Consider the following 26,002-nt stretch of genomic DNA (forward strand, 5'->3'; position numbering starts at 1 on the left):
TAGTTTTCAAACATTCCTTCTTTTATTTGGTAAAAAAACTAATCACTAACAGTACAAAAATATTGAATCTAATGTGAACGGTAAATAAACTGTAATCACGATGTTTAGCTTATATTGCTATTTTCAGTGTTTGGTCACAGAAACCAAAACTTATGCGCTGAATCAGTGGTTCAGTTTTGTTTTAAGCCGCCTCCTCTGTGTGGTCGGGGAAACAGGTGAAGACATGGACTTCTTCCTAGTCCTCTCATCTTTAAAAGCACTTTCCAATTCAGGTTCAGTTTTAGTTTTGACGGAAAACTTCGGGCTCGGAGAGTGTGGCGATCCAGCTTTAGGCCTCTTGGTGGGAGAGTTCTTGTGGGCAGAGGGACAGCTGTGCTGGTTCAGACACACGGAGCAGAGGGGGTTGATGGGAAGACAGACCTGCTGTCCAAAACCCACCAGCAGCCAGTTAATCTCACTCCACAGCTCCCTGCAAAACAGTGTGAGAGAAACACTTTAAACCTACATCAATTGTTTTTTTTAACCATTCAGTGGCAGGGGAACCAACACCTGAGGGAAATTACAGGCTTTTCAGCTGCTAAATGCTTCTCAGTGTTCATAACTTTATCTTTTGTTTCATTCTGGGTAGGTAGCAGTACTTAATCAGAAATTATATTCTTTTGATAGTTGCCTACTTCGGCCCCCCAAAAATTATAATAACACGGGTGAACTAAAACAGAAAAGTTAGGAGCTGTTAAACCAAAACACTGAACGAAGCCAAACACCTCTGTAGAGCTGAGGGGGACTGCAGATCTCATATAGAAATATTTACTATAGCAGCTTTAAATTAATAGAAAATTAATAGGAGAGGGCAAATCATAAAAAAATTATAATTATTAATGAATCAATTCATTTCTGTATATAATTACGTGATAAACTTACATTAACATCAGCACCACAGCAAAATAATCTAACCTCAAAATGTGCCAAAGTCTGTCATCTAAGGAAAATATGTATCAAATATATAAAAGATACTGTTTGACATGACTTTTGAATGACCAGAGGATACTGCTCATGTTTTATTGGAGAGTAACATCACTGACAGGAACAGACTTGTCAGTCACCAAAGTCTATGTTTCGAAGCCAATCGTGCTGACGCTGATTGTGATTTTTCGGTCCTTGCTAATCAAGTTGTTCAGGTCAGCAGTGAACTAGCCACGCTGTTACCTGGGCAACCACTCCTCCAGGGCCTTGCGTGTTCCCTCTGGGTTCTTGGAGGGCTTCCTGAGCCAGAACAGCCTGTTAGAGATACGATGCACATGTGTGTCCACGCCTAAATAAAAAAAAAAAGACACCGTCAATTACAGCAGGCAAACACACATTTAAGTATAATGTGTATAATTATAAAAAAAGGTGTAAATTTGATGTAAACTCTCGTCACATGATTTCAAATATACAGCAGATTTTCTTTTTCCATTTTATCGTATTTTTCTGAGCTGTAACTATATCAACCTCAGACATCTTTAGGACACACAACCAAACAACACCATTTGCCTCAGCGCCGTCTAACAAGGTAATGAGTTTATAAATGTATTGCAAAAACAGAAAATGTATCATATAACATTATATATATTTATAGAAGATCATATAAAAGAACTAAAATGACTCTCAGTAGAGTGGATACTTTTGTCAAGGCCCAACATTCCCTTTAAAATCAATCGGGCTGTTTTTTCCTTTTTAACTGTCTAAAAGGTATCTGTATATTCAGAGCTCCATAAACAACAGGATGCATCTTCTAATGAAATCGATAAATAAAGTTTGAAGAAGACTTAAGTTCAGTTTCCAAATATGTCAAGTCATGCTACCCTGTTAGACATACTGTATGTATTTAATTCCATAGGATTTGTAAGTGGCTGTGGTTTCAGCAGCGGGTCTCTACCTATTCCAGACACCTGGTCCCAGGCGATGTCCATAGCCAGGTGAGCCATCTTAGGTCCCACTCCCGGCAGGCGGACCAGCCCCTCCACACTGTTTGGGATGTCCCCTCCAAACTCTTCCTGCAGCATGGCTGACGTCAGCTTCACGTACTTCACTTTAGTCTAGAGAGGAGTGGGAGCGTGGAGAACCCAGGAGAGAAGTCACTCAGGTGCAGGAACAAACAAGGAGGTAATGGAGGTGGAAGTGTGGCCACAGACTGATTTCATTAAAGCTACTGATGCAAACCGTGTAAGGACACAGAGGTAATGAGTCTTACCCTCCAGAAGCCGACAGGGTAGATGAGTTTCCCCAGCATCTCATCATCAGTGCTGAGTATATTCTCTACTGTGCAGCCGTGTGCTCGGAGCTTCTGCATGGCCGCTGCCGTCACCTGGTCCTTGGTCTGACTGGACAGCATGAGTGACACCAGCACCTGGAACCTTCTCACCTGTGCCGACACAGACAATAACAGAGGGATTAAGTGAACTACTGACTTATGCTGACATTAGAAAAATCTAAACCACACCTACATGTGCAGGGGCGTCTCTGTCGTAGCATTTCTCTGCTCCCATGTTGTCTACAGGCGCGTCTCGAACGCTCCTCATCTCGCGAATGAAACCTAATTGTTTCTTCCAGTCTGGAGGTTCCCAGTGTTCTGTCTTCACCAGTGGTTTCACCTCGTCATATTCCACCTTAATTTGTCTCCTCCTGCGGCCGCGTGAAGACAGCGGGAGAGCATCCGTTTCCGTTTTTGGTTGCACACTGGCCTGTTCATGGCACCCGACTGAAAGAGCACAGAGAAGAGAGGCTGAGATATACCTGACACAGTCTGGGAAAACTTTAAATCTGCATTAAAAGCTAAATGCAAACATGACCAAACAAGGTTTTTGCACATCTCATCAAACATCCCATCCAAAATCATGGGCATTAATGTTCTGCAGCCTTAGTGACACTGGTGATGGGATCAGCCTGGATCGCAGCTGGATCTCAGCTGTTGGATTTCAACAGAGTTGGATGGGGCCGAGGTCAGGGAACTGGAAAAAAATATTTCCTCCACCAAGATGCTCCCTTCACTGGTTACCAGTGGCTGGTACTTGCGTACCATGCTGCTCACGTATCGGGTCCAGTCTACATCCAGGACATGGTTAAACCTTACACCCCAGCCCGTCCACTCCGCAAAATCCCGACTGTTACTCCTAAATGGTGGAACAAGCTCAGATCAGGACAGCAAAAAGTCTACACATCTTCCGCCGCAAACTAAAGACATCTCTTCCGACTACACCTTTGTTAAGATGATGATGTCTAATAAAACACTGTCAACTCTGGTGTTTATATTAATATTATTATATAAAAAAAAGAAAAAAGAAAATAATTAAGTTTAGTTTCACTTGGCACTTACATGTAGCATGGCTTTTTTGAAGCAAATTGCACTATCAAAGGCCCATTCTAGGGTCAAGAAAAACACAATTCATACAATTCAAAAACACACTAGTGAAAACATCACTCGAATTATTTTATATTCGATTTGTGCCAATAGATCCCTTTCACCTAAATCTTACACATGGGACCTTTAAATGAGTTTTGGCCATGTAAAGCACTGTGTGACTCTTGTCTGTGAAAAGTATGTAAGTAAGTGAAATGTACCTACCTACTATATTAGATTCCCCTTAAATTGACACCAGCTCCAGACCTAATATAACTGAACCTGTCCATATACCTTAGGCCACACTGGGTGTATTGTGACCTGTGCTTGTCCACTGACAGATGATAACAGTGGGTGAAATAGAATCTGCAGCAGCCTGAGTGGCAGCTTCCTCCATCTACTGGTGTATTTGTTGTAGTGTTTCCACTTTAAGATGCAACAGTGTCACAGTGAACCGTAAACAAATCATAAACTGTTTCCCAGTCTCTGCACAAGAGTGTATTAGAAACCAGTGGCGGTTCATTCATTTCTAAATACATGTTTTCTCCAGTGTCTGTGCGCAACATTACCCGCTGATAAGGGGGCCGAGGAGGGTCCTGGCTCAGAGATCCTCGCCTCCTCCACCTCCACCTTCACCTCCACGGAGGAGACCGGATCCACGTTCCTCCGTCTCCGGCTGAGCCTGGAGCCCAGAGAGTCGGCGGGTCTGCGGCCACCAGTGTGAGCTCCACCCCGGGGGACCCCGGATCTGCTCTGAGAGAAGTAAGGAGAAGTCATCCTGAAACACGGTAACACATCGCAGACCCTCGTGCTGCGGCAGAACACAGCCATGAAGCTGAAGCCAGTTTCTCATTCGTCGTCGGGTCACGAGGAAAAGCAGAAAAGTTGTGTAAACAAATAGATCATATCTTTTAGTGTAAAAATATTTTGAGCTCAATTTATCAAAAATATTCCTGCACCCATGTGTATATCATTTTATATGCTATAACTATATTTTATAGATGTATAAAAACTGATTTATAACTATCAGAATATGTATTGGATAATTTTACTTTTAATGTAAGTTTTATAGTAGAGTTGATATTATAGAGTTTAGCAACAACTTATGACCTATGTCATATCATTCGTCTTCTTATAATAATATTAATAATAATAATAATAATAATAATAATAATGTATGAACACTCAAAACAAAAATGCTTCACAAATAAAAAAGCACACAAGTTAAAACACATTAAAAATATCATAAAAACAAATAAAAACACAGTCATAAATAAATGAATAAACACGTGTTACAGAAATTAAAGCATAACCACCCATTTCAATAATAAAACTAGAATTAGGTCACATCTGGGAATGCTGTACGATAAAAGTATGTTTTCTTCTTTATGTATTTGTGTTTATGTGTTGATGACAACAACATTGACTATAATACAACTTTGAAAGGGCTAAGAGTGAAAAAGCTTCCTAGATGAAGCTTCTTCAATATCGTAACTATGAAAGGATTATGTTATGAATATGTTAGAATGAACTGTATAGTATATGTGTCTTATACAAACTTTCAGTATAGGTCGCAAATAATTAACAGTTAAAATACAGTAAAAAAAATACAACACAAGATAAACGTCTATTTTCTCCAGGTGATAATGTGTTGAGTGTTGCCAGTAAACAAGACTTAGAACATTCTCAACTTTCCACGTTTAATTAAAAAAACGTTTTTTCTAAAGATTGATACTAGGAGTCAGACCAAAGGCAAAAAGGAGGATACAATTACCAGGAGCAGGGGCCTTATTGGGGCCCCGAGAATAGCTGAAAACATTAGTCAACAGCAACAACAATTTTGAGACCCCTCTTGAATGTTTCTACAGGAGACTTCAATGACACCATAGTCAGAAACAACCTAAGAAGGCCATCCGTAGTAGCCTTCTGCCTAAAGCTTTGGAATGGTAGAGGTTTGTCTAAAGACTCAAAGTTGCATCTGTATGATGTGTCTGATGATGGGGTTTGATCTTAAACCTTACTACTTCAGGTGTGTGCTCAGTATAGGCTTTGTTTATAATTTTGATAATAGCAGCGTTGTTTTGACAATTGGAATAATGTGGTTGGGTAACATATGTTTCAGGGGAGGGGGGGTATTGGTTTGGTTCGATGTAGGGCCCCCCCTCCAGGCCCATTTTGTCCGGGGCCCTCAAAAATCCTGTGACACACTCCTGCCAAAGAGGTTCTTGAAAAGTACAAAAAAACCCATATAAATGTTGTTGCTTTTTCTTACTTAACAATCAAAGTGTTTCATTGTCTGCATGAAACTTGACAGTGTTACTCCAGCTGTTTTCCAGAAGCTCCTCTCACAGGCAGTTTAGCGAAAGTACAACTCCTCACTCCCAATAAGAAACCAACTTCATCACCGATAGCTCGTTAAGCTAGCTGCTAGCCGACTGTGGCTAACGTTGTAGTTTCAGTATACACGAACATATATTTCAATCGACTGTTAAAATATGTTTACGGGGCCATTTGGGAAGATACACGCGCAGATACTTTCCTCTTGATTGGTTATAACACGGAAAACCACACTAAAGAACGGGCTTTAGCGTAGTTTTACGGCTTTAGCTCGCTCACGACTACATTTCCCATGAGCCAGCGCGGGTAGCGTGTTTTTGTAGGAAGTGCTCCTGTCACGGCTTTCATGTGTCATCCGGTGCAGGAGCGGAGGACCGAGCTTGGACCAGAATCAGCTCCGGGCTGCGGGCACACACACACAGAGGCAGGAGGCCGGAGGCCGGAGGCCGGAGCTGCGACTGGATGAAACCGAGAGAGACTCAGAGGTGAGGAGCAGGGTGAGGAAGAAGAGGAGGAGGCGCCGTGCATGTGTGCGTTTCAAGCTAGCAGACCTTGGACACCACAGGGGAAGGCTCGTCCCTGACAGGCGTAATGTACTGGGACTGTAGACGCGTCGCTAACGGTTCAGTAGCGTCATTGTGCACCGTGCGGTCCGAGCCGGGTGCTGTTCCCACATATGATGAGCTGTGGTCGGCGGAGGAGGAGACTCTGCACCGCTGCTGCTGCTGGTGGTGGTGGTGGTTGTTGTTGTTGTTGTTGTTGTTGTTGTTGAATAAGAACTGAAACAGAACAGTCGTTGTCTGTGCTGCTCACCTCCCTCCCTCCCTCCCTGATTCTCTGTCAAGTCCACATGACAGTACATTCTTTAAACCTGCCTCCCCCCTTCTCCTCCCCCTCCTCACCCTGGTTTACACATTTACAACCTGGGACAAACTTCACTGCTGCTGGACACTAGTCACTGGGAATGCACTGCTCTCTTTAACTAAATCACATCAAATCATGTTAGCATGTCAGAAATGTTCTTTTGCATAAATACCAGAAACATTAATACACCTCTCCATTGATGTTTTGTTATTCTGTCCGTCCAGGGAGAGCGATCCCTCACTTGTGACCCTGAGGTTTCTGTGTGTTTTTCCCCCTGTTCATTTCTTTGGCTGTAGTTTTCCATCACTCTGAGTTAAGTTCATTAAAGGGATAGTTCACCCCAAAATAAAGATTCACTCATTATCTACTCACCTCTATGCCGATGGAGGGGCGGGTGAAGTGTGTGAGTCCACAAAACACTTTTGGAGTTTCAGGGGTAAACAGCGTTGCAGCCAAATCCAATACAACTGAAGGAAATGGTGACCAATTCTTCAAATGTAAAAAAAACAACAGAAAAAAACCCATAAAATGCTGCTCCTGTGGTGTCGTCCAAATGTCTGTAAGCCCCGACATTCAAATGACTTGAAGTGGTGTCATTTACACCTTGTTTTGGGCTAAATATCTGCTGTTATTCTCCTCCGGAGCCGCGTTCGCACGTGACATTTAGGCTAAAAACATTGTGTAAAGGACACCATTTGGAGTCCCTGTGACTCAAAACACTTCACCCACCCCTCCATCGGCATAGTGGTGAGTAGATAATGAGTGAATTTTCATTTCTGGCTGAACTATGTTATGCTTTACATGTTAAATGTGTCCAATTGATTGACCATGTAACTGCAGTGGCGTCCTGATGGAACAATGCCCAGCGTATAAATGAATGAATTAGTTGTACGTATTTGCACTAAAACAGATTAGACTTATAGTACAATCCTGTATAACCCAATGTTGAGAATAAATCACCTCAGCTAACTTTCTAAGTGAAAATCCTGATGTCTTCCCAAGAAATGTCTAAATCCGCACAATGGGACGAACTTCACTAGTGGACAGTAGTGGCTGGGAATGCACTACCCTCGTTAGAAGGGTCTGTGCAACCGAATTACATGAAATCATTTTCTCAAATAACTGCAGTGCTCATTGAATAAATGTATGAATTTGTTCCATGTCATTGTTCTATAACAGACAGAGTTACAGCACAATCATATAAAACTCAATGTTGAGAATACAACTCACAGCGGCTTTAAATAGACATCACAGGGAAGGACATTTAGTTTGTAACAATATACCTCATCAGTGGTGTGTATCTATGACCATGTTCGTTATGTTATGTTCGGGCTTTTTAGGTTTTTGTAATGTATGCTACACTGTGATGGTTGTTGCCAAGTTTCTAAACGTGTGTTACTCTTTCATTAGGCAGCCGCAGTCCCAGCCTACGTAGTGTATCGCCGCTCCAGGACGGGCCATGAATAAACAAGCAAGCAAGGAGAGTCTGAAGGACAAGGTGAAGGGGATCTTTGGTCTGGGGACAACGCGCCCACCCAGCAAACAGAGTGATAGCAAACCATCGGAATTTATTATTACCACAGACATCATCAAGGTGTGCAGAAGAGGCCGTGCACATTCACACACAAACACACACACACACACTTAAACTCATCGTGCTGTTGATTTCTTTACCCATCATGTTTTTTTCGGGGCCTCACTCCACCTCTGTGTCTTTCAGGAGCTCCAGCCCGACTGCGGCCTGAGCAATCGCATTCGCATGATGAACCACGTCTGCGAACTGGCAAAAACGAAGAAATTTGAGGAGGTGAGTCTTCCCTGGGTGAGTCTTCCCTCACATTGTGATACAGCAATACATGCAATCTTCTGTGTTTATTAAACTGTTCACTTCTACATATGTGTGTGTGTGTGTGTGTGTGTGTGTGTGTGTGTGTGTGTGTGTGTGTGTGTGTGTGTGTGTGTGTGTGTGTGTGTGTGTGTGTGTGTGTGTGTGTGTGTGTGTGTGTGTGTGTGTGTGTTTTCAGCATGCAGTCGAGGCACTATGGAAGGCTGTGGAGGACATGCTCACTCCAGAGCAGCCACCTGAGGCCAGACATGCTGTCCTGCAGCTGCTGAGGGCCATTATACAGGGACAGGTACACTATATATACCCAGTGTGGACATATACACAAGCAACATGCAAACATAGTTCTTGTCTTTTCTTAATGGCGTTCTAATTCACTGTTTATTTGAAGGGCGAGCGACTTGGCCCTCTGAGAGCCTACTTTTTCAGGGTGATCAGAGATTACCAACCCTGCAACGAAGACCTCTCTGACAGGCTGGAAGTTTTCAAGGCCTTAACAGAAAATGGAAAAGACATCACCTACCTGGAGGAGGATATAGGTAAAGCTGTTTGGACATTACACCTTATTATTGTCTGGTTCACAAACTTAATCCTTTTTTTTATTAATTAACAACTGCATTTTTCCCTCCGCCAAGGGGGGTTATGTTTTCACCTGTCCATTTTTCTGTTGGTTGGTTTGTGTGTTTGTTTGTTAGCAAGATTACACAATAACAACTGAACGGATTTCCACAAAACTTGGTGGAAGGATGTTGTATGGGCCAGGGAAGAACGCATTCGATTTTGGTGTGGATGCAGGCATTTTTTATGAGAGAGGGTGTTTTCACGGTTTTCCCAGGGAAAAACCCAAGGATCTTGATGAATAAACAGACGTATGTAGGGAACTGATATCTATGAGTGTGTGACATTTGGTGCAGCTTGATTGGCCTTGGCGGAAGTTGGCGCCATCCTGCTTGTAGTTGACATTTGGATTCAGCATTTAAAATCTAGATTTCACTGTCAAATGCAGAGCAAACACCGATTCACTTGCAAACACTTTGTCTCTTTGTCATGTCTCATGTCTCAACTTGTGATCACTGTTCCCTTTTTACAGATGGTCTTTGTATTGACATCAGCTAATGTTGTCAAGTTAAACTAAGTTTGTTCATTAAAGGTTCAGTGTGCAGGATTAATCAATAAATCATTCAATCTTTATCTGTATAGCACATTGTATTCATGCAGGTTAGTGCAGTTCAATGTGCCTCACAATTTACTGTGAAGTTGAATATTACCACCACCTGAATTCACCCCGTCTCCCCCTCTCATTCCAAATGTGTAGAAGAATCTACAGTGGCCTGGAGGTCTGGCAAAAACAATCAACTTTAGAGCCAGTGCTTTGTTTGTACATTTCAGGTTACTGCAGAAATATGGTGGTGCAGCATGTTGGACTATGTGCAAGAGGACCTGCTCCCACTGTAGATATAAAAGGGCAAATCTTTAGGAAATGATTGTTAGTTGCATCTACAATCAGGGCTCAGATATGGTGGTTTTTAATGAAGTTTTGAATCCTCAGTTGTAGCTGACAAATCCTGGTAATATCTATTCAGACTGATATGAGCCACATTGGTTGTAATGTTTGTATTTATAAATTGTGACGGCACAAATGTTCTTTCAAACACTTTATCTACTGGTATGTTATTATCTGTCCCAGCTCGGTTTGTCCTCCTGTGGATGGACATTGGCCTCACCTCAGACTTTCTGCACGTTCTTGTAAATCTGGTGAAGTTCAACAGCTGCTACCTGGACCAAAATGTCTCCACCATGGTCCAGTAAGTCCAACATACAAAGAGCAAGGCCATGGTTTTGAGTTTTTCTCATTTCTGAAATGTTTGTGACTTTTTCTTGCTCTGTTGTGCCCTCTGCAGGAAAATCTGTCTCCAATGCAACAGAACAACATCGTCAACAGATATTGAGGTGGGGTATTTTTGTTTTAACACAGCTTTACTTAAACTCGCTGGAGCCACTATAGCTACAGTGCAAATGTAGGCTGAAGAACATTTAACATTCCTCTTCAATTATCTTTTTAATATTCAACAGTACACAATGCCCTGCTCAATAATTATAGATGTAGTTTCCTTCTTTTTCTCAGGAAAAAAAAAGAGAGGATATTGCATTAAATGATGCAGCGCTTGAGTGATGCTTCCAGCCTAGTTTACGCTGCATAAGCTTCGGTCTGATTGTCCTCTAGCCGACAAATTTTGCAACTTGCCAACAAAAGGCCCTGATTGGCCCTGATTGGCCCTGATCGGCTGTCGTCGGTCGGTGTACACGAACTCCTCAAAGATGTGATTAGAGACATTAAATACACCTACGTGCACAGAGGGAGGCAATCTCATTTCATCAGTGCTTCTCTGATTCTCATATGTTAGTTTCGTGTTATTTCATTATTAATGTGCAGTGACATACTCACACCTCCACTTTTGAGCGTTCTGAATACTTTTAAGTGCCAAGGATTCATGATACAGGAAACAGTTTACCTTTTGTGGATTTTGGAGAAATACTGAAGTAACATGTTTTTCTAATTGGAAAACCTTTCACATTTAAGGCAAGGCAAGTTTATTTGTACAGCACATTTAATCAACAAGGCAGTTCAAGTTGCTGTTACAAGTACTTTACTTAAAATACAAGGGGCATGTAGTTGGGAATCAAAAATGTGCATTTTGCATCTATTTAAATAAATCAAACAGGACATAATTGGATTTTTATGGTGAATATGTATTTGATTTTGAACAATTAACAGACAGTCTGGTGTAACAGGTTTGTAATTAACTGCACTTTCCTCTAATTTAAAACCTGAAAATTGCAAATGGCTTTATTGTAAACAAACAACGATTATTTGAACACCATCAATAGCCATTAACTACATAATAAACTCTGCAGCAACACATATTTTAATCCTGAATTTATGAACCTCCAGAGGATCTTTTTTTTTCAAATTTCTACGGTTTATTCAAAGTTCTGTGTAAAAAGTAATGAAGATAATTCCTTTGTATTCAACACCAGTCTAGGTACTGAATGTACTATTAGTGTGTGTCATGGTGTGTGTGTATGTTGTGTGCAGGTAGCTCTACAGGTCCTGGATGCGGTGGTGTGTTACAATTGCCTGCCTTCAGACTCTCTCACCGTCTTCATCATCACACTCTGTCGTACAGTCAATGTCAAGGAGTTTTGTGAATCCTGCTGGAAGGTGAGACAGGGCACACAAACACATCCATGCACACACACTTCACTTGCATTTTTTGAAGTGATTTGATGGAGCATAATTCATAATCACGTCGGTTGTTCTTCTCCATGCTGTGCTGCTCTCTGCTTCTGCAGCTGATGAGGAAGGTGTTGGGTACTCACCTCGGCCATAGCGCTATTTACACCATGTGCCGCATCATGGAGGAGAGGTAATGTTCCAGCTTTAATCATACATCTGTGTGTGTGGTGAATGAATAATTGTATACTACTGTGGAGAGGGGTTATGTGTGCATCTCATTTACAACCTACAATCTTCACCAGGATATACATGGAGGATGCACCACTGTTGAGAGGAGCTGTGTTTTTCGTTGGAATGGCACTGTGGGGTGCACACAGACTGCCTGCTCTGAAAAACACACCCACATTGGTTCTGCCATCTTTCTACAAGGTAACACACACGCAGGCACACACACATATTTTCCAAATTAACCATTTGGTCGATAAAATATCAGAAAACAGTGAAAAAAGCAGGTCACAGTATTCTGAACCAGACAGTGACAGTTTAATATCACAGAAAAAATATTAAAACCCCAAATTATGAATATTGAGCCTAATCTCTTTATGCACCTTCATTATTGTTGCACGTTCATTTAATTATTCATTTAAATTCGCAAGTCATTTATTGTTTAATCGTTAACTTCTGATATTGTCACTGAAAAACCACAGTGAACTAGTGGAATAGTAAAAAAAAAAGTCTATGGCATAGGTTTGATGTGCCTTTAATTTATTTGTGTACGCAATACAATCAATATCTTCTGTCATGCAGTATCCAGTGAGACTTTCAGTTGTTACTCATCTCCAGTTCTAAGGAGCTGAGACTGACAAATAATGAGTGAAGTTACATGAGAAACAACCATGACCATGGTGGTCTGAAAAAGCAAGTTTATACTTGATGCTATGAAGGTGAAAAAAGCTGTTGAGGTGACTGTTGGTGTCTTATCTCTAACACAGGCCATGTCGTGTGCCAATGAGGTGGTGTCCTATGAAATCGTCCTTTCCATCACCCGGCTGATCAAAAAGTATGGCAAGGATCTGCAGGTGGTCACCTGGGACATCCTGCTGGGCATCATAGAGCGACTGCTGCAGCAGATCCAGGTACACAGATAAATGCTGTGTTCTTCATATGTGAAAGGCAAACTCTGGAAAAGGCCCAGATCCAATTTTCTGAACATTTTCCAGAGTTCATTTCTGAAAACAGCTACACACATGCACACATAGAGTAATATAACAGTTCTTGTTTGACCAATCGGTCTTTCTCATCTGTCTTCACAGACAATAGGCAGTGCCGAGTTGAAGTCCATCGTCTATGAGCTGTTGACAACAGTAGAGGAGCTGTACGAGCAGAACGGTTATCATGGCTCCACAGAGAAGTTCTTCATTCTGGTGGAGAAATGTGCTGACAAAAGACCTGTACGTTTTTGAGTGTCTGTCTCTCACTGTGCCACACTGTCTTGTCATTTAATCATCCTTCATTCTTCTACAACTTATTTTAATCATGCTCTTTTGTGTCTGACAGGATTCATCAGTGCTGACCCTTATCTCGTACAGGGCCCAGTCTATCCAGCCAGCCAAGGACGGCTGGATTCAGAGCCTTCACCGCCTCATGGAGAAATTCTTCAGGTAAGATACACACACAGTCACAGTGATGAATACTTTACCTCTTGGTATTTTCTTTATCTTTGATAATCCTCAATCTCAGTCTGGCCTCACCCCTGCTATGTTTTATCTTTCCTGTCCACCTCTTTTTATCCCACTGTCTCTCTGAAAGGAATGAGACTCGCAGTGTGATAAGGATCAAAGTGCTTCACATCCTGTCCTTCGTTCTCAGCACCAACCGACAGCTGTACGAGGTCTGTACACTGACACACAGGCGCACATATTTCTGCATTCTTACTGTCAAGTGTGCTGTCAGCCAACTTGTATGTACATTCCACTGTCAAGACACAGATCTATTGGAGGTATCATACTTAACTGATATTGTCTGTTTCTGTAAAATGAACGTGTGACCGTTTTGCTGTTGTGCACTGATGTGTGACATTTGATGTTTATTTTGATGCAGGTTTCTCCAATTCATATATCATTATGCCTCAAAATTAAGAATTTTCTTCTTCGACTTCTTCCAGGATGAGCTGATAGAAATGGTGGTGATCCCCCAGCTCAGTGGGATAGCTGAAGACCGGGACCTGGCCGTCAGAAAGCAGGCCACCCAGCTGCTGGTGGACCTGGCTGAGGGCTGCAATACGCACCACTTCACCAGTCTATTGGACATCATTGAACGGGTACACAGTCTCATATTTACACTTCAGTTCTCTCCATTTTAGCCAAGTTGAGAGACGTAACTCCGGTGTTTGTTTTCTTTTTAGGTTGCTAGTCGCTCACTGATTTGTTCAGGGCCCCTGGAGGTTTCTGAGAGAGACCCCACCGCAGAGTCTCCTATGGAGGACATCAAGACTGCTATACTGGGCTTGCTGGAAATCCTGCAGGTAGACTCCACACTTATAGATGTTAAGGACTAGATTCAATTAGTTATGAGGGCAGTTCTTTTTTTGCTGATCCTCACCAGTTTGACTGTTCACCTTGTTACAGCAGTGGAGAAGTGTACTCCAGCCTTTGTTATATGTTGTTAAACCATAACATCGCTGTTTGTTTAATTTTTATATAAGTTGTGTTTGAAAATGTTGTGATTTTAATCTTTTAAAATTAATTTATCAAATAAAAATAATAAAAAATGGAAACACAAGTGATTGAATTTGATGTTCATCTTTTTTTTCTCTCTCCTGGCAGAGCAAGCTTTACAGTCTACCAGCCAGCCATGCCAGTCGTGTTTATGAGTTGCTAATCAGCCACCTGCAGCTTCACTATAAAAACAAATACTGTTCAGCTATTGCTTCCAGCATTAGATTACAGGTAGGTGTAATACATTTTTCTCTGCATATTTGTCTTTTACTACATTTGTAATGTCATGTACACATTTATTCCTTTTCATTTTCTGTCTTCAGGTCTTTGACTTCTTCCTGATGATGCGAGCAGACTCTCTTCATCGTCTCGGAGTCCCCAACAAAGACGGAGCCATGAGGTTCAGCCCTTACTGCTACTGTGACACAGGGTGAGGACGAACACGCACCGCTCTTTCCAAAGATCTTTCTTCCAATTCAGTCTATTAAATAATCTGAAAACTATTTCTTGTGTGTTTTGTTGTTCCAGGGAGCCAGAGAAGCGAGTCAGTGAAAAGAAGCCGACAGGTTCAACATCTCCTCCTGCTGGTAGCCCAGCTCCCCCAGCCGCTCCTCCCCCTTCAACAGCCTCCATACGCTCAGCCTACCTGCCCTATGCACCTGCCTTTAGTGTCCTCCTGCAGGGCCTCAAGATGGTACACACATTAACGCACACATACACACATAGTCACAGACAGAGAGATTACACTGCTATCCTTAAAGATATCCGATATTTTTTGGGTTGTTTTTTGTCTCGTAGGAGACCGATTGGAAGGTGCTGAAGCTTGTTCTCGACAAGCTGCCTTGGATGCTGCAGTACAAAGTGCTGCTGCTGACGTCACTGTGCAGCTTGGACCAGCTCTGTTCGACACTCTGCTGCATGGTATTGAAAATATAGTCACTTGCATTCAAATCTGCATTTAGAAGTCTTATATACATACATACATCCTTTATGCATGACATGTTGCTTATTTCTTTGTCTCTGTGCTTGTAGGTGACAGATCGTCTGATCTCAGAGCGCTTGAAGAAGACCCCAGAGGGGTTTTCCCGCACTGATGTTCAGCTGGCGGTGGTTCCTGTCCTCACGGCGATCACCTCCTATCACAACTACCTGGAGCAGTCGAGACAGGTACGGACCCCAAGCCGTCTGTAGAAAGAAAGTAAAATAGGCTTGTCGGATGTGTTAATGCTTATCTGCTTCAATGACTATCAAGTTTGGAGGAATGACATCCACAGTTGGACAATATCCCATCATTAATGGTTTCTGTTTAACGCACACAATTTAATTTTTTTATATTTGCCAGCCACATACATTAAGATAATCATCACCATACAACTAGATGTGATTTCACACCAACCTTTTTTGGTTCAGACCTTCTGACTTTTCAGTTTAGTCCAAACAGAAATCACCGGTGTGAAAGGCTCGTGACCAACGGACCAAAATTGAGTCTGATCAAAAGAGGTGGTCTTGGTCTAGATCAAACTGAACAGTGTACCAGATCGTTTGCAGTGTGGAAACACGTTGTTGTATAGTTCACACTTTTGGATCAATCGCAGGAAGTTGAGACAGCATTAAATAACTGAAGAAGAAAAAGCAGTGGAAGCGACTCACAGGATTGCTTGTGGTCTTTGCCTCCAACTATATTATGTTAGACAAAGAGGACGTTCATTTTGCTGGTGGTAATACTGTAATGATATTACAGTAAAACAGGTTGATAGTTTTAAAACAGAAATAATAGAAAACAGTAAATATTAGATTCATACAATAGCCCGTGTTAAGATACACGCCTGTCTACAAACACATCAATGTCAAGTATAGGTATTCGCAGCCCATATAAGTGATGACGACAGGAAGTATATGTGTCATGCAAAAGTCTTTAAATTACAATGTGAAATCAAGTCTAACCGAATCAAATGTAAACAATGTAACAAAGACATGAATCTTGGTTTGGACATGGCGTGAAAACCTCCCTACTTTCCCCTCTGCAGAGAGAGCTGGTTCAGTGCCTCGAGACTGGCCTCATTTACCGCTGTGCCAAGCAATGTGTAGTGGCCCTGACGATGTGCACGGTGGAGATGCCTGACATCATGATCAAGCTCCTTCCCGCTCTTATTGTTAAGCTCACCCACATCTCTGCCACTGTTGCCATGGCGTCTCCTATGCTTGAGTTCCTCTCCAGTGAGTACCAACAACTTTTCTCCAAACCTTTTCTTTTCATTGTGTCTTTAACAATCAATGTTCAGCGCTCAAGGTCAGATCGTCACGTCAGATTTTCACAGAACCAACACAAAGTGGATTGATCTGTTCTCTCCTCCATTCTGTGTCATAGCTCTGGTGCGCCTGCCCCATCTCTATGCCAACTTTGTAGCTGAGCAGTATGTCAGTGTGTTTGCAATCTCTCTACCGTACACTAATCCCTCCAAGTAAGTGCGCACACACACACACACACACACACACACACACACACACATTTGTACATCTATCTTAGTGAGGACAGTCATTGGCATAATGCATTCCCTAGCCCCGAACCTTAACCATCAAAACTAAACACCTAAAACAAAGTCTTAACCCTGAAACAGCGCGTTAAAAGTTGGGCAGAAAGTGAAGACTGGCCAAAATGTCCTCACTTTCCCAAAATGTCCTCACTCTGTAGGTGGTAGGCTCAAATGGTCCTCACAAAGATATCTTTACAAGTACACACTCACACAAAAATACATATTTTTCTCAGAAACATTATGAACTACTTTTTTTTTCAAATCCTGTCAGGTTCAACCAGTACATTGTGTCACTGGCCCACCATGTGATTGCTATGTGGTTCATACGCTGCAGACTTCCATTCCGCAAAGACTTTGTTCAGTACATCACAAAGGTCAGTGCTGCTCTGTCTGTCTTTATTGACTTTCTTAAGACTTAAGATTGTATTATGCCTCTGAGCCGGCGACAGCAGTGGCCTGAGGCAGTATGTTTTCGTGTTGTCCGTCTGTCAGTGCGTCCCATTCTCATGAGCACGATATGTCATGAACCCCATGAGAGAATTTCTTCAAATTAGGTACAAATATTCGCTTGGACTCAAGGATGAACTGATTAGATTTTGGTAGTCAAGGTCACAGTGACCTCACAAAGCCCAGTTTTTGCATTAATTCTAGTTTTGAAATATAACAGAAAAAATTACATCCAAACTCACAACTTCTGCAGTTTCTCACCCAGAAGCACAAACAATGCATATAGAAATACATAGGGGAAAAAATTAAATATTGATAAAAAGAAAGAAATAGCTCAAATCCCATACGGGAGTCAAGCAATGTAATTTCACTTCATCCAAGCAAATATTTTTCACTCTTGCTGAAACATTTGATAAATGTCTCACCCAATTCAATCGCCTTCAAGTGTCATTTTCTGTCGTCCAGTCATTGTCAATACCTCTTAATATCTTGATAGTAATTTCATAATAATGCCTTTAATTAATTGTTTGACATTGGGGGGAATAATGGGAAAAAAGGCTTATTTACTTTCTTGCCAAGAGTTACATTAGAAGTGCTTTACCTCTCATGCTCCTGTGCTGAATAATACTGGGGCTGTTAGCCAGACTCACTATGCCTGGCCAATAGGTGGTCCAGCCCATCTGTAGAACCACAACTTTTCATTTTTGCACAAATGAAACATTTTATAACCCAGTCTGTGACCCTTTTTTTGTCCTTTGTTTTGAGATTTGCTGCAGATTCAGTTTGAAGTCTACCTACAGTAATTTGTGTCCCTTTTAACATTCACCTCTTTGTCCCCAGGGTTTGCGTTCCAACGCCCTGCTGCCATTCGATGACGGACATGAGCAGAGTCCATTTCGCGCCCGAAGCACCAGCCTCAATGAAAGACCCAAGAGGTAAAACATACGTTCACACACACACACACTCAAAAAGCTTGAAGTGCTGACATACAAACCAGCAGAACAGCAAACTGCCCATGTGGTCATTTTTGTGGAAGAGGGTTGGTGTTGCCAAGGTAACAGGGGACTCAGCAATACTGCTACTGTGGCACGATGGTTGCAATGACTCCTCTCAGGTTGCCATGGTGGTCATTAGTTCATTTTGTTTACGCTTTGTCACATTTTATGTGTTCAATTTCTGCCACAATTTGAGTTTATATTTTAAATTTGATTTCTCTTCATTTTAATAACATACAGGGGTGGACAAAATAACATGAACACCTGTATAATGCAATCTCATTTCTCATCAAAGGAGAAATTCGGATTAAACTCTGGTCGTTTCTGAGGCTGTACAATTTAATACGTTTTTATATTTTTTAGTGGATTGTTTTATATCGTCCAGGTGTTTGTGCTACTGTGCCCGCATGGCTTGCCCATGAGTCCCTGGCGAGTCACAGACTGGGATCAGATTTCTAACCTGATGGAAATCTAGTTGCAGTCGGCAACAACTCCAGCCAAAACCAGCCAATCAGAGCGCAGTATGGGATTGAAGGTGATGAAGGTATATGTAGTGATGAGGTGCCCCCTGATTTCTTTTCATCAGGGACAGGGTAACACAAACTCAGTGCAGCTTATATTGAATGCATTGGGGTCGTTTAGGATAATAGGGTCAGGCTCCTGATCACAAGATGGCAAGTCGTGTAGTGTGAACTCAGCTTTACCCTCTACTGTTTAGACAACGGGGAATACAGACATATTAACACTGAGAAATACTCTGCCTTTGACAGAGAAGTGTGTAAGGAAGCCATAAGGTGTTTCTCAGCGGCGCGTCTCATCTGTAAATGTGAATGTTTGTCAGCTCCATGTGTCTAAATCGCGCTAACATTGTATGATATCAAGTATCTAATTAAAACTTAGCGTAGGTGATCACAGAGAGAAGGGACAGATGTTGGCTGTTAATTTGCCGCCTGAAAAGAAAATGAGCTTCAGAAAAATGACCTGGAAACAGTAGTGTTGATGAGGTGGTTTTTCCAAGAAAAACGGTTCTTATCCAATATTTCCCTGGTGTTTTACAAAGTGTATTCTGAATCAATCATTCAATCAAATTGTATTTGCTTATCCCCACATGTCTTATTTTCTGCCTTCGAGATTCACAGTAGCTTATTTACTCTCCTCCTCCTCTGTTGTTCGGTTAAATACGTTTGAGGAAATATTAGCGCAGCCTCTCTTCACATCTTCTTTTAAATCATTTAAAAACACATTGGGTCCCATCACTTTCCAAAAACCTCATAACGCCCTTGCTGCTGTTGCAATCCAGCACACTCCCTGTTACAGTAGTCCCTTTGCTAACATCAGTGTCTACTGATCCTCTGTATCAAAACCCACTTTTCATTTATCCACCCAGTGACCCTGTCCTTGTGCTGCTCATTGTCCACTGCTGGGTTGGAGTTCTGCATGTCAGAGTCCTATTGGACCATTTCAAAAGGCTTTTTCATATTGATATCGCTACTGGTTTTATGATTACATTTGGAAGTCTCCAAAAGTTTCTAGAAGGATCAACTACACTTAGGATCAAGTGTAGTATTTTGTAGATTTATTGAGTCCTTTCTTGCTTTGCTCCAACCCTCAGGTTTAACCCACAATTCATTTTTAGTTGGATTTGTTGTTTTTTCACCTCCATGATTTCAGGCCTGTGCTGAGTCCATCCCTACTGTTTTACTTCTCCTGTTCGAGTCCTTGGCTTCACTATGTACCTGCTCTGTGAAATAATGTTTATTTTGTTGCTCTCCTGAATACTTTTTGTGCGTATTTTCTTTTTCTGAACAACAGAAGCTATTTTACCCTCTGCTGTAGCTTTGTCTGTTTCCTTTCGTTTGATGTTTTCTCTTTTTCTTACTTCGCTCTCCTGTAATCTGAATCATAGTGTTCACTGCTGTTAATTTTCACCTTGTTTTGTTTTTCTTTCAATTCTTCATTTGACCCCCCTCCCCTGCCGCCTGCGATTGGGTGCTTCGTTGTGGTTGTGGTTTTGGGGGGTGGTCGTGTCACCCTGGATCCTTCCTAATTTGCTCCTGACCCCTCCCCTCTCTTCCCCTTTGGCCTTTGTGGCCCTGCCCCCTCCTCCCCTCCCCTCCCCTCCTCTTCCCTACCCATGGTGTGTGCCCCTTGGCGTTCCTGCTCATGTTGCTCTGGTGACGATTCCTGCTGTCTCCTCCTCACGCCACACTCTCCCCCCCTACACTCCCCATACCACTGCCACCCTCACGATGACCCACACCCTAACCGCCACCACATTGCCACCCGGGCCCCATTCCCTTGCCCCTGGCCATGGGTACTCATCACCGCCCAGTCTGCGGGCGGCAAAAGTGGCGAAGGCAGCAGCGGCGGTAGCCAATAGCAGCAGCTCTCCTGTTAAAGAGCTGAGGGACCTGTCAGCCATGGACGCGTTCCGCTCCCGCAGCATCAGTGTCTCCGAACATGCGGTCCGCAGGTTAGAGAAGAGCCTTCCGGGTAACAAAACAAAAAACTAGAACAATCCAAACCCTTGTTGCTTCCTCCATGGGATGGTTGAGGGTGTAGGTTCATTGTCATGTGGGTCCGTTGGGGCGACTTTGGGTGGTTTGTTGCCAGGGACACCTGGAGCGGGTGGTGCATGCTACGAAGGTTTGTGTGTTGACCCTTTTGGTTTGTTTTGGGCTGCGATCATACACATGCTGTGTATAGGTTTTGTCTTGTGATTTTCTTTTGCATGCAGTGTTCGCAGAAGACATCGGAAAACATCTTGACCCATGTTGATGCTTTGCTCTTTGATTTTGCTCTAACAAAGATTTTGTTTTTTGTTTTATTTGTGCGTTTGTTTTGCTGGGTGATTTGCTGTTCAATTGGCCTAGTAACAAAATGAATGGCAGGAGGGCCGGCTCAAAGCATATGTTTCCACAGTAATGGGATCGTGATTGACAACAACTACTTCCAACTACTCTGCCTCTCTATTCCTGGTGGGAGGGCACGGCAACAGCTTTGTTTGCTTGCTTGACAATTCTTTTGTTTTTTGTTTTGCTCCACTCACAATTAAACACTGTGCTGCTCTGACCATGGCAATCTCTTTAAGTGGGATTTAAGGACTTGCTGGGCTAATGTGAACTTTGAATGCAGTTTGATCACAGACTCAAATCATTCATCCATCCCTTACCTTAATACCTTTACGCTTATCTTTGCTACTTGAGCGATTGACAGATGTGCGATCTATCACTGCAGTTGGCTGATGTTGCTCCAGCGCCTCACTCTTAAATTTGTCGTACCGCTCCTGCCCAACAGATGGCAGTAAAAGCCAAGCTGTGTAATTTTTGACACACGTAACTCTTTAATAAATTTAATATCAGAGTGAAACCTGGAACTTCATGAGCTTAAACAGCTGCAGTGTGGATCTGTTTGACCTGCTTAAACTGCTAAATGGCTGCAAATCTGCTTCTTTTTCCTCAAATGGTTGGTTTTTATGTCTCTTGAGCGGCAACCCCTGATTGACAAGATAATTTGAGGCCTGTCTCCTGATGGACACTGGTTTCACCTTGGACAACATGACCTTGTTTTAAGCTTTTAGGTGTCAATGTGGCCTACTTTAATAAACAAATTTTTGATGTGAAATCAATCACCTATAGGTTTTTAAATGATTGACTAGTGTATCTGCACTAAAAAGAACAAAGAATTGAGTTTCTATGCTTAATTTATATTGTGTAAAATCATTAAAATGAAGTATAATGGATAACAATGTAGTAAAGACTTTTGAAAGCATTGACACAACGCAGTGGTGAGTGGGTCATGTTGTCTGGAATATGTGTCCATTAGATATTGAAGTGAAAAATGAATTATTGGCAGTGTAAGAAAGGTAAGTATAACAATGTGTCGACTACTTGTCTGTCCATGTGCTGGGACTTGGTATGAGTGAGAGATTTCCTCTTGTTCCCTCTGACAGAACTGTTAAAAATGTCTCCTGACAACATGTTCATTTGCTTTTGTGAACACACCTGAATTGTAATCTTGACAAGTCATCTGAAGCTGAGATGTATTTCTGTCAAGATAACCTTCCCCCTTCATAGAGTCACATGAAGCTAAAACAGTTCCCCACAAAAGAGCCACCAAAGACAGATGCTCCTCATGTATCATCGTCTTTGACTTATTCTTCCCATATTTGTTTTCTTCTGTTTGTTTAAATATTTGTTGCTGTTCAGGATGATGCATGAAAACAGCTTCTGCCTTCAATACCTCCCCACTGTGATAAATGGACACATCTCAGTCGGGCTTAGTCGTCCTCGATGTTGTTGCAAATAGCTTATGTTGAGTGTGTTTACTTCTCAGCAGCGAGCCAGCGCGGCTTCCACTTCAAGTCTAATATCGCTCAAGCCCTGACTGTGACTGAACATCTGTAAATGAGCTTGCACAGTGATTTGCACGCAGCTATGATTGTTGGGACTAGAAAGGTGTAACTTGCTCTACAGTGAATACTGATGGAGAGACGTTAGCTGTAGCTCAAGGTTGAACACATGAGCTCCAGCAGCTCCCACCTTCTGGTGCAGTTTAGTGACCATGAGAACATTTGACACCGTCGATCCCTTCCGCTTGCTTCAGAGAGCTTACTGACATTTAGGGCGATAAACATTGTGGTATCACTGCTCATGTAGCCACTTATACCAAGTCCCTTGTGTGTCTTTGTTTTACTGCTTGATAAAATGTACTTATGGTGCAAACAAAAATGTGTGAATGCATGCGTGTGTATAGAGTTTTGATTTGCATGTGATCTAAACAGAAATGTGCATTTGGGTGATTTTTTTTTTTTCTTTATCGTGTTCTGCATCTCTCTCATTTCACCTGTATACCAGAGCTTGCATGTCTCTGTGTGCACTGATTACATGTTAGATATCGACAGACTGCGTGCTCTCCTCTCGCTGCTCTGCCTCTCGCTGTTGTTAAGCCCTCTGTCTGTTTTCTGCCATAGGATGCACACCTCGACCACCACGTGCAGCCTGGGCTCCGCTGATGAAAATGCGGTGACTCAGGCAGACGAGGGGCTGAAGACCGTCCACCTGGAGCTCACGGAGACCTGCCTGGACATGATGGCACGATATGTGTTTTCCAACTTCTCCGCATTGCCCAAGAGGTTGGCAAGAGTTTCTTTCCATATGTCTGTGTTTTGTGCGGTTGGTACTTTTTTGAAATGTTGGAAGAACTGGTGGAAGAAGAGAGAGGATATGGCGCTGATAAATCTGGCTTTCCTCTTAGGTCACCCATAGCAGAGTTCTTGTTGGCAGGGGGTCGCAGTATGACCTGGCTTGTGGGCAACAAGCTGGTGACCATAACAACCAGCGGAGGGGTCCGAACACAAGCACTGCTAGGCCTGGACATGGCTGAACGTCTGGGAGGAGGAGGGGAAATGACCAGGTCAAGCATGTTCGCACGCACTTGCACACACACGCTGAAAAAATTCCCCTGATTTGTTTTTGTTTTGTTAACTCATTGTTTCCTTCTCCTGCAGGTCAGATCCATCTCTACACACCCGAATAACCAAAGAGGCTCCGGCCAAACTGGAGTCACAGTCAAGCCAGCAGCACAACAGAGCCACACGCATACGGGTCCGCTCCATCTCAGGTAAAAAATAAATATCCACCCTGGCAGGAAACGCCTCTCAGGACTTAATACTGTGTACCATACACTAACTCATTATTTACAAATACAGCTTTAGTTTTTGGTATAGAAGAGAACTGTCCAATCATGGTGACACATACTAAAATACCTCTTTTGTATGATAATTGTGCATTATTAAGCGTTTGGTTGGTGCTGTTTTCCCAAAAATACATTCGGTAAAATAGCTGAATTGTCCTTCCTGCTGTCTTGAATTTAGAAATAACCAGGTGGCTTTTATCCTCTCTTTCAGTCCCAGTGCATCCCTGTCTGCTCCGTATATGTGTTATGTAAATGTAAATCAGTGGCATTATTTTTCATTCTATCGGGTTATTTGTTGAAAGGAAAATGGGATGCAAAATCATATGTTGCGGTGACATTCAACACATTTGTTTGAACTGTGTCTGCATTTGAATTTGCATGTGAATGTGATTTTCTGAGTCGCGTGTGTTGTTTTCATTGGCAATGGTGGTGAAGACAACTCCCACGATTCCAAGCTGCTTCACAACATCATCAAACTAGGTCCTTTGTCATTGTTTTGATTGAGGGACCCCTAGTGGCTGAAGTTACATATTCAATAATGTCTTTCTTTTTTACTTTGTCTGTCAAAATATGTGAAATATAATGTCTGCTTCTTGCAATTCTTTGTTATTATGCTGCGTTTAATGTTTTATTACAGGTGACCTTTGTGATGTTTAAATCAGATTACTTTATATTCCAGGTGGCCACGCTCTACGCGCCGGTCCTGCTCAGAGCCTCAGTCCTCTCGTGTCCCCTTCTGAGGGCGAGTTAGCCGCTCCTCTCTCTCCCTCGACCGGTCCCACCCTTGATGGCCTGGGTCCTCCCTCCTCCATCTCTGTGGCCCCATCGACCCCCCCGCCTCTCAAAGACAACCCCAGTCTGGCTGATTTTGTCCCCATACTCACACAGGGCTGGGCAGAGATCTTCATCCGGAGACCGTCAGGTACATAAGACACACAGCAAAACATCTGTGATGCCATAGCATGGCTTTAACTATAACATCAGTACATTGGTTAGTGTGATGAAACGGTCAGAATCCCTGTTGTGGTCCATTTACAGCAGTTTAGTGTCTGTTTGTGTTTCTCGCTGTCGTCACAGGTAACACAAGTTGGCTCATGTGTCTGGAGAACCCACCCAGCCCCTTCTCCTCTGAGCTCGGCAACATGCCACTGCAGGAGCTCTCTACTGTCCTGATGGCGATGGAGGGAGTGAAGGAGCCTCCTGCCCAGACAACCAGCGCTCCCGCTAGCACCACTGCTCCCGCGCCGGCGCCCGTCTCAGAGCCCCTGACCCAAACACACAGCGGCGTCGCAGGGAAGGCAAACCTGATCCAGCGCTCCAACACTGGTGAGTGACAGTCTGAGGAGAAGCTTGAATGATCAGAAAGTTTGAGATTAGTTTTTATTTTGTTGGTGTGTGTAAGTAGTTGTTCAGGTGAGTAATAATGTGCTTCGAAAAAAATGTAGGATCATAAAATTGTCATTGTTATATCTGTGTAATAAAGACAACGGCACATCCTGACTAGTTAGCTACAGAACATAAAATCATAATAAACGAATAAATCGAATGTTACGCATGAATACACCCGTGGAGTCTGCCCGACTGCCTGACCTTGGTCCTCTCAAATGAACTGAGCTAAGTGCCTGATTGTGTGTAAGTACTTTATTTGAACCAGAAGGTGATCAATAAATCAGTCTGGATTTAATCAGGTCACTGATCATCAAAGATCACCGCTCTTACAGGTTCTTGTTTTATAAGTTAAATGTCTTGTTTTGCCAAAGCCTCATTTTCCAGAGCATTTGTTTATTTTCCTTCTGCGGATCCACCTGCTTCATTTTTCAGCTGGGCCCATATTTTTTCTTCATTCTTTCTTTTTTTACACATTTTTTTCCTCATTGCCTTTGAAATTTCCCTCCTCATTCTGATTGGTTTGCTGTCATGTTTTTTTTCATTTTCACCACCATGCTGGTTT

At 42.5% G+C, this 26,002-nt stretch overlaps 2 protein-coding genes across 10 annotated transcripts in view; one reads left to right on the plus strand and one right to left on the minus strand.

Annotated features, from left to right (window-relative positions):
* On the minus strand, positions 1-4,198 carry nthl1 (nth-like DNA glycosylase 1). The gene is made up of 6 exons (XM_034597429.1): positions 3,949-4,198; positions 2,487-2,740; positions 2,234-2,404; positions 1,919-2,078; positions 1,207-1,312; positions 1-469 (listed from the first exon to the last, which is right to left on the minus strand). The coding sequence occupies exons 1-6, from the start codon at positions 4,154-4,156 to the stop codon at positions 163-165; spliced, it is 1,206 nt and encodes a 401-aa protein (XP_034453320.1). The 5' UTR covers positions 4,157-4,198; the 3' UTR covers positions 1-162.
* tsc2 (TSC complex subunit 2) overlaps positions 4,004-26,002 on the plus strand; it is a 27,754-nt gene continuing 5,755 nt past the window's right edge. For 2 of the 9 annotated variants that reach the window (XM_034596890.1, XM_034596917.1), the window contains exons 1-32: positions 4,004-4,141; positions 6,081-6,201; positions 7,991-8,174; positions 8,301-8,387; positions 8,587-8,715; positions 8,815-8,962; positions 10,111-10,228; positions 10,325-10,373; positions 11,521-11,646; positions 11,778-11,851; positions 11,964-12,090; positions 12,654-12,797; positions 12,975-13,112; positions 13,219-13,322; positions 13,471-13,552; positions 13,826-13,981; positions 14,066-14,185; positions 14,487-14,609; positions 14,702-14,808; positions 14,907-15,072; positions 15,177-15,299; positions 15,411-15,545; positions 16,406-16,595; positions 16,747-16,840; positions 17,184-17,286; positions 18,200-18,294; positions 20,687-20,827; positions 23,327-23,488; positions 23,611-23,769; positions 23,864-23,976; positions 24,731-24,973; positions 25,129-25,377. In XM_034596890.1, coding sequence (XP_034452781.1) covers positions 8,040-8,174; positions 8,301-8,387; positions 8,587-8,715; positions 8,815-8,962; positions 10,111-10,228; positions 10,325-10,373; positions 11,521-11,646; positions 11,778-11,851; positions 11,964-12,090; positions 12,654-12,797; positions 12,975-13,112; positions 13,219-13,322; positions 13,471-13,552; positions 13,826-13,981; positions 14,066-14,185; positions 14,487-14,609; positions 14,702-14,808; positions 14,907-15,072; positions 15,177-15,299; positions 15,411-15,545; positions 16,406-16,595; positions 16,747-16,840; positions 17,184-17,286; positions 18,200-18,294; positions 20,687-20,827; positions 23,327-23,488; positions 23,611-23,769; positions 23,864-23,976; positions 24,731-24,973; positions 25,129-25,377 — 3,940 coding nt within the window. In that variant the 5' untranslated portion in view covers positions 4,004-4,141; positions 6,081-6,201; positions 7,991-8,039. Of the gene's footprint in view, positions 4,168-6,075; positions 6,202-7,990; positions 8,175-8,300; positions 8,389-8,586; positions 8,716-8,814; positions 8,963-10,110; positions 10,229-10,324; positions 10,374-11,520; positions 11,647-11,777; positions 11,852-11,963; positions 12,091-12,653; positions 12,798-12,974; positions 13,113-13,218; positions 13,323-13,470; positions 13,553-13,825; positions 13,982-14,065; positions 14,186-14,486; positions 14,610-14,701; positions 14,809-14,906; positions 15,073-15,176; positions 15,300-15,410; positions 15,546-16,405; positions 16,596-16,746; positions 16,841-17,183; positions 17,287-18,199; positions 18,295-20,686; positions 20,828-23,326; positions 23,489-23,610; positions 23,770-23,863; positions 23,977-24,730; positions 24,974-25,128; positions 25,378-26,002 lie in introns of those variants that run through there. The other 7 variants (XM_034596900.1, XM_034596908.1, XM_034596881.1 and 4 more) reach the window with 7 other exon arrangements.

The sequence above is a fragment of the Hippoglossus hippoglossus genome, chromosome 1 (assembly GCF_009819705.1).
Source record: "Hippoglossus hippoglossus isolate fHipHip1 chromosome 1, fHipHip1.pri, whole genome shotgun sequence".
Lineage (NCBI taxonomy): Eukaryota > Metazoa > Chordata > Actinopteri > Pleuronectiformes > Pleuronectidae > Hippoglossus > Hippoglossus hippoglossus.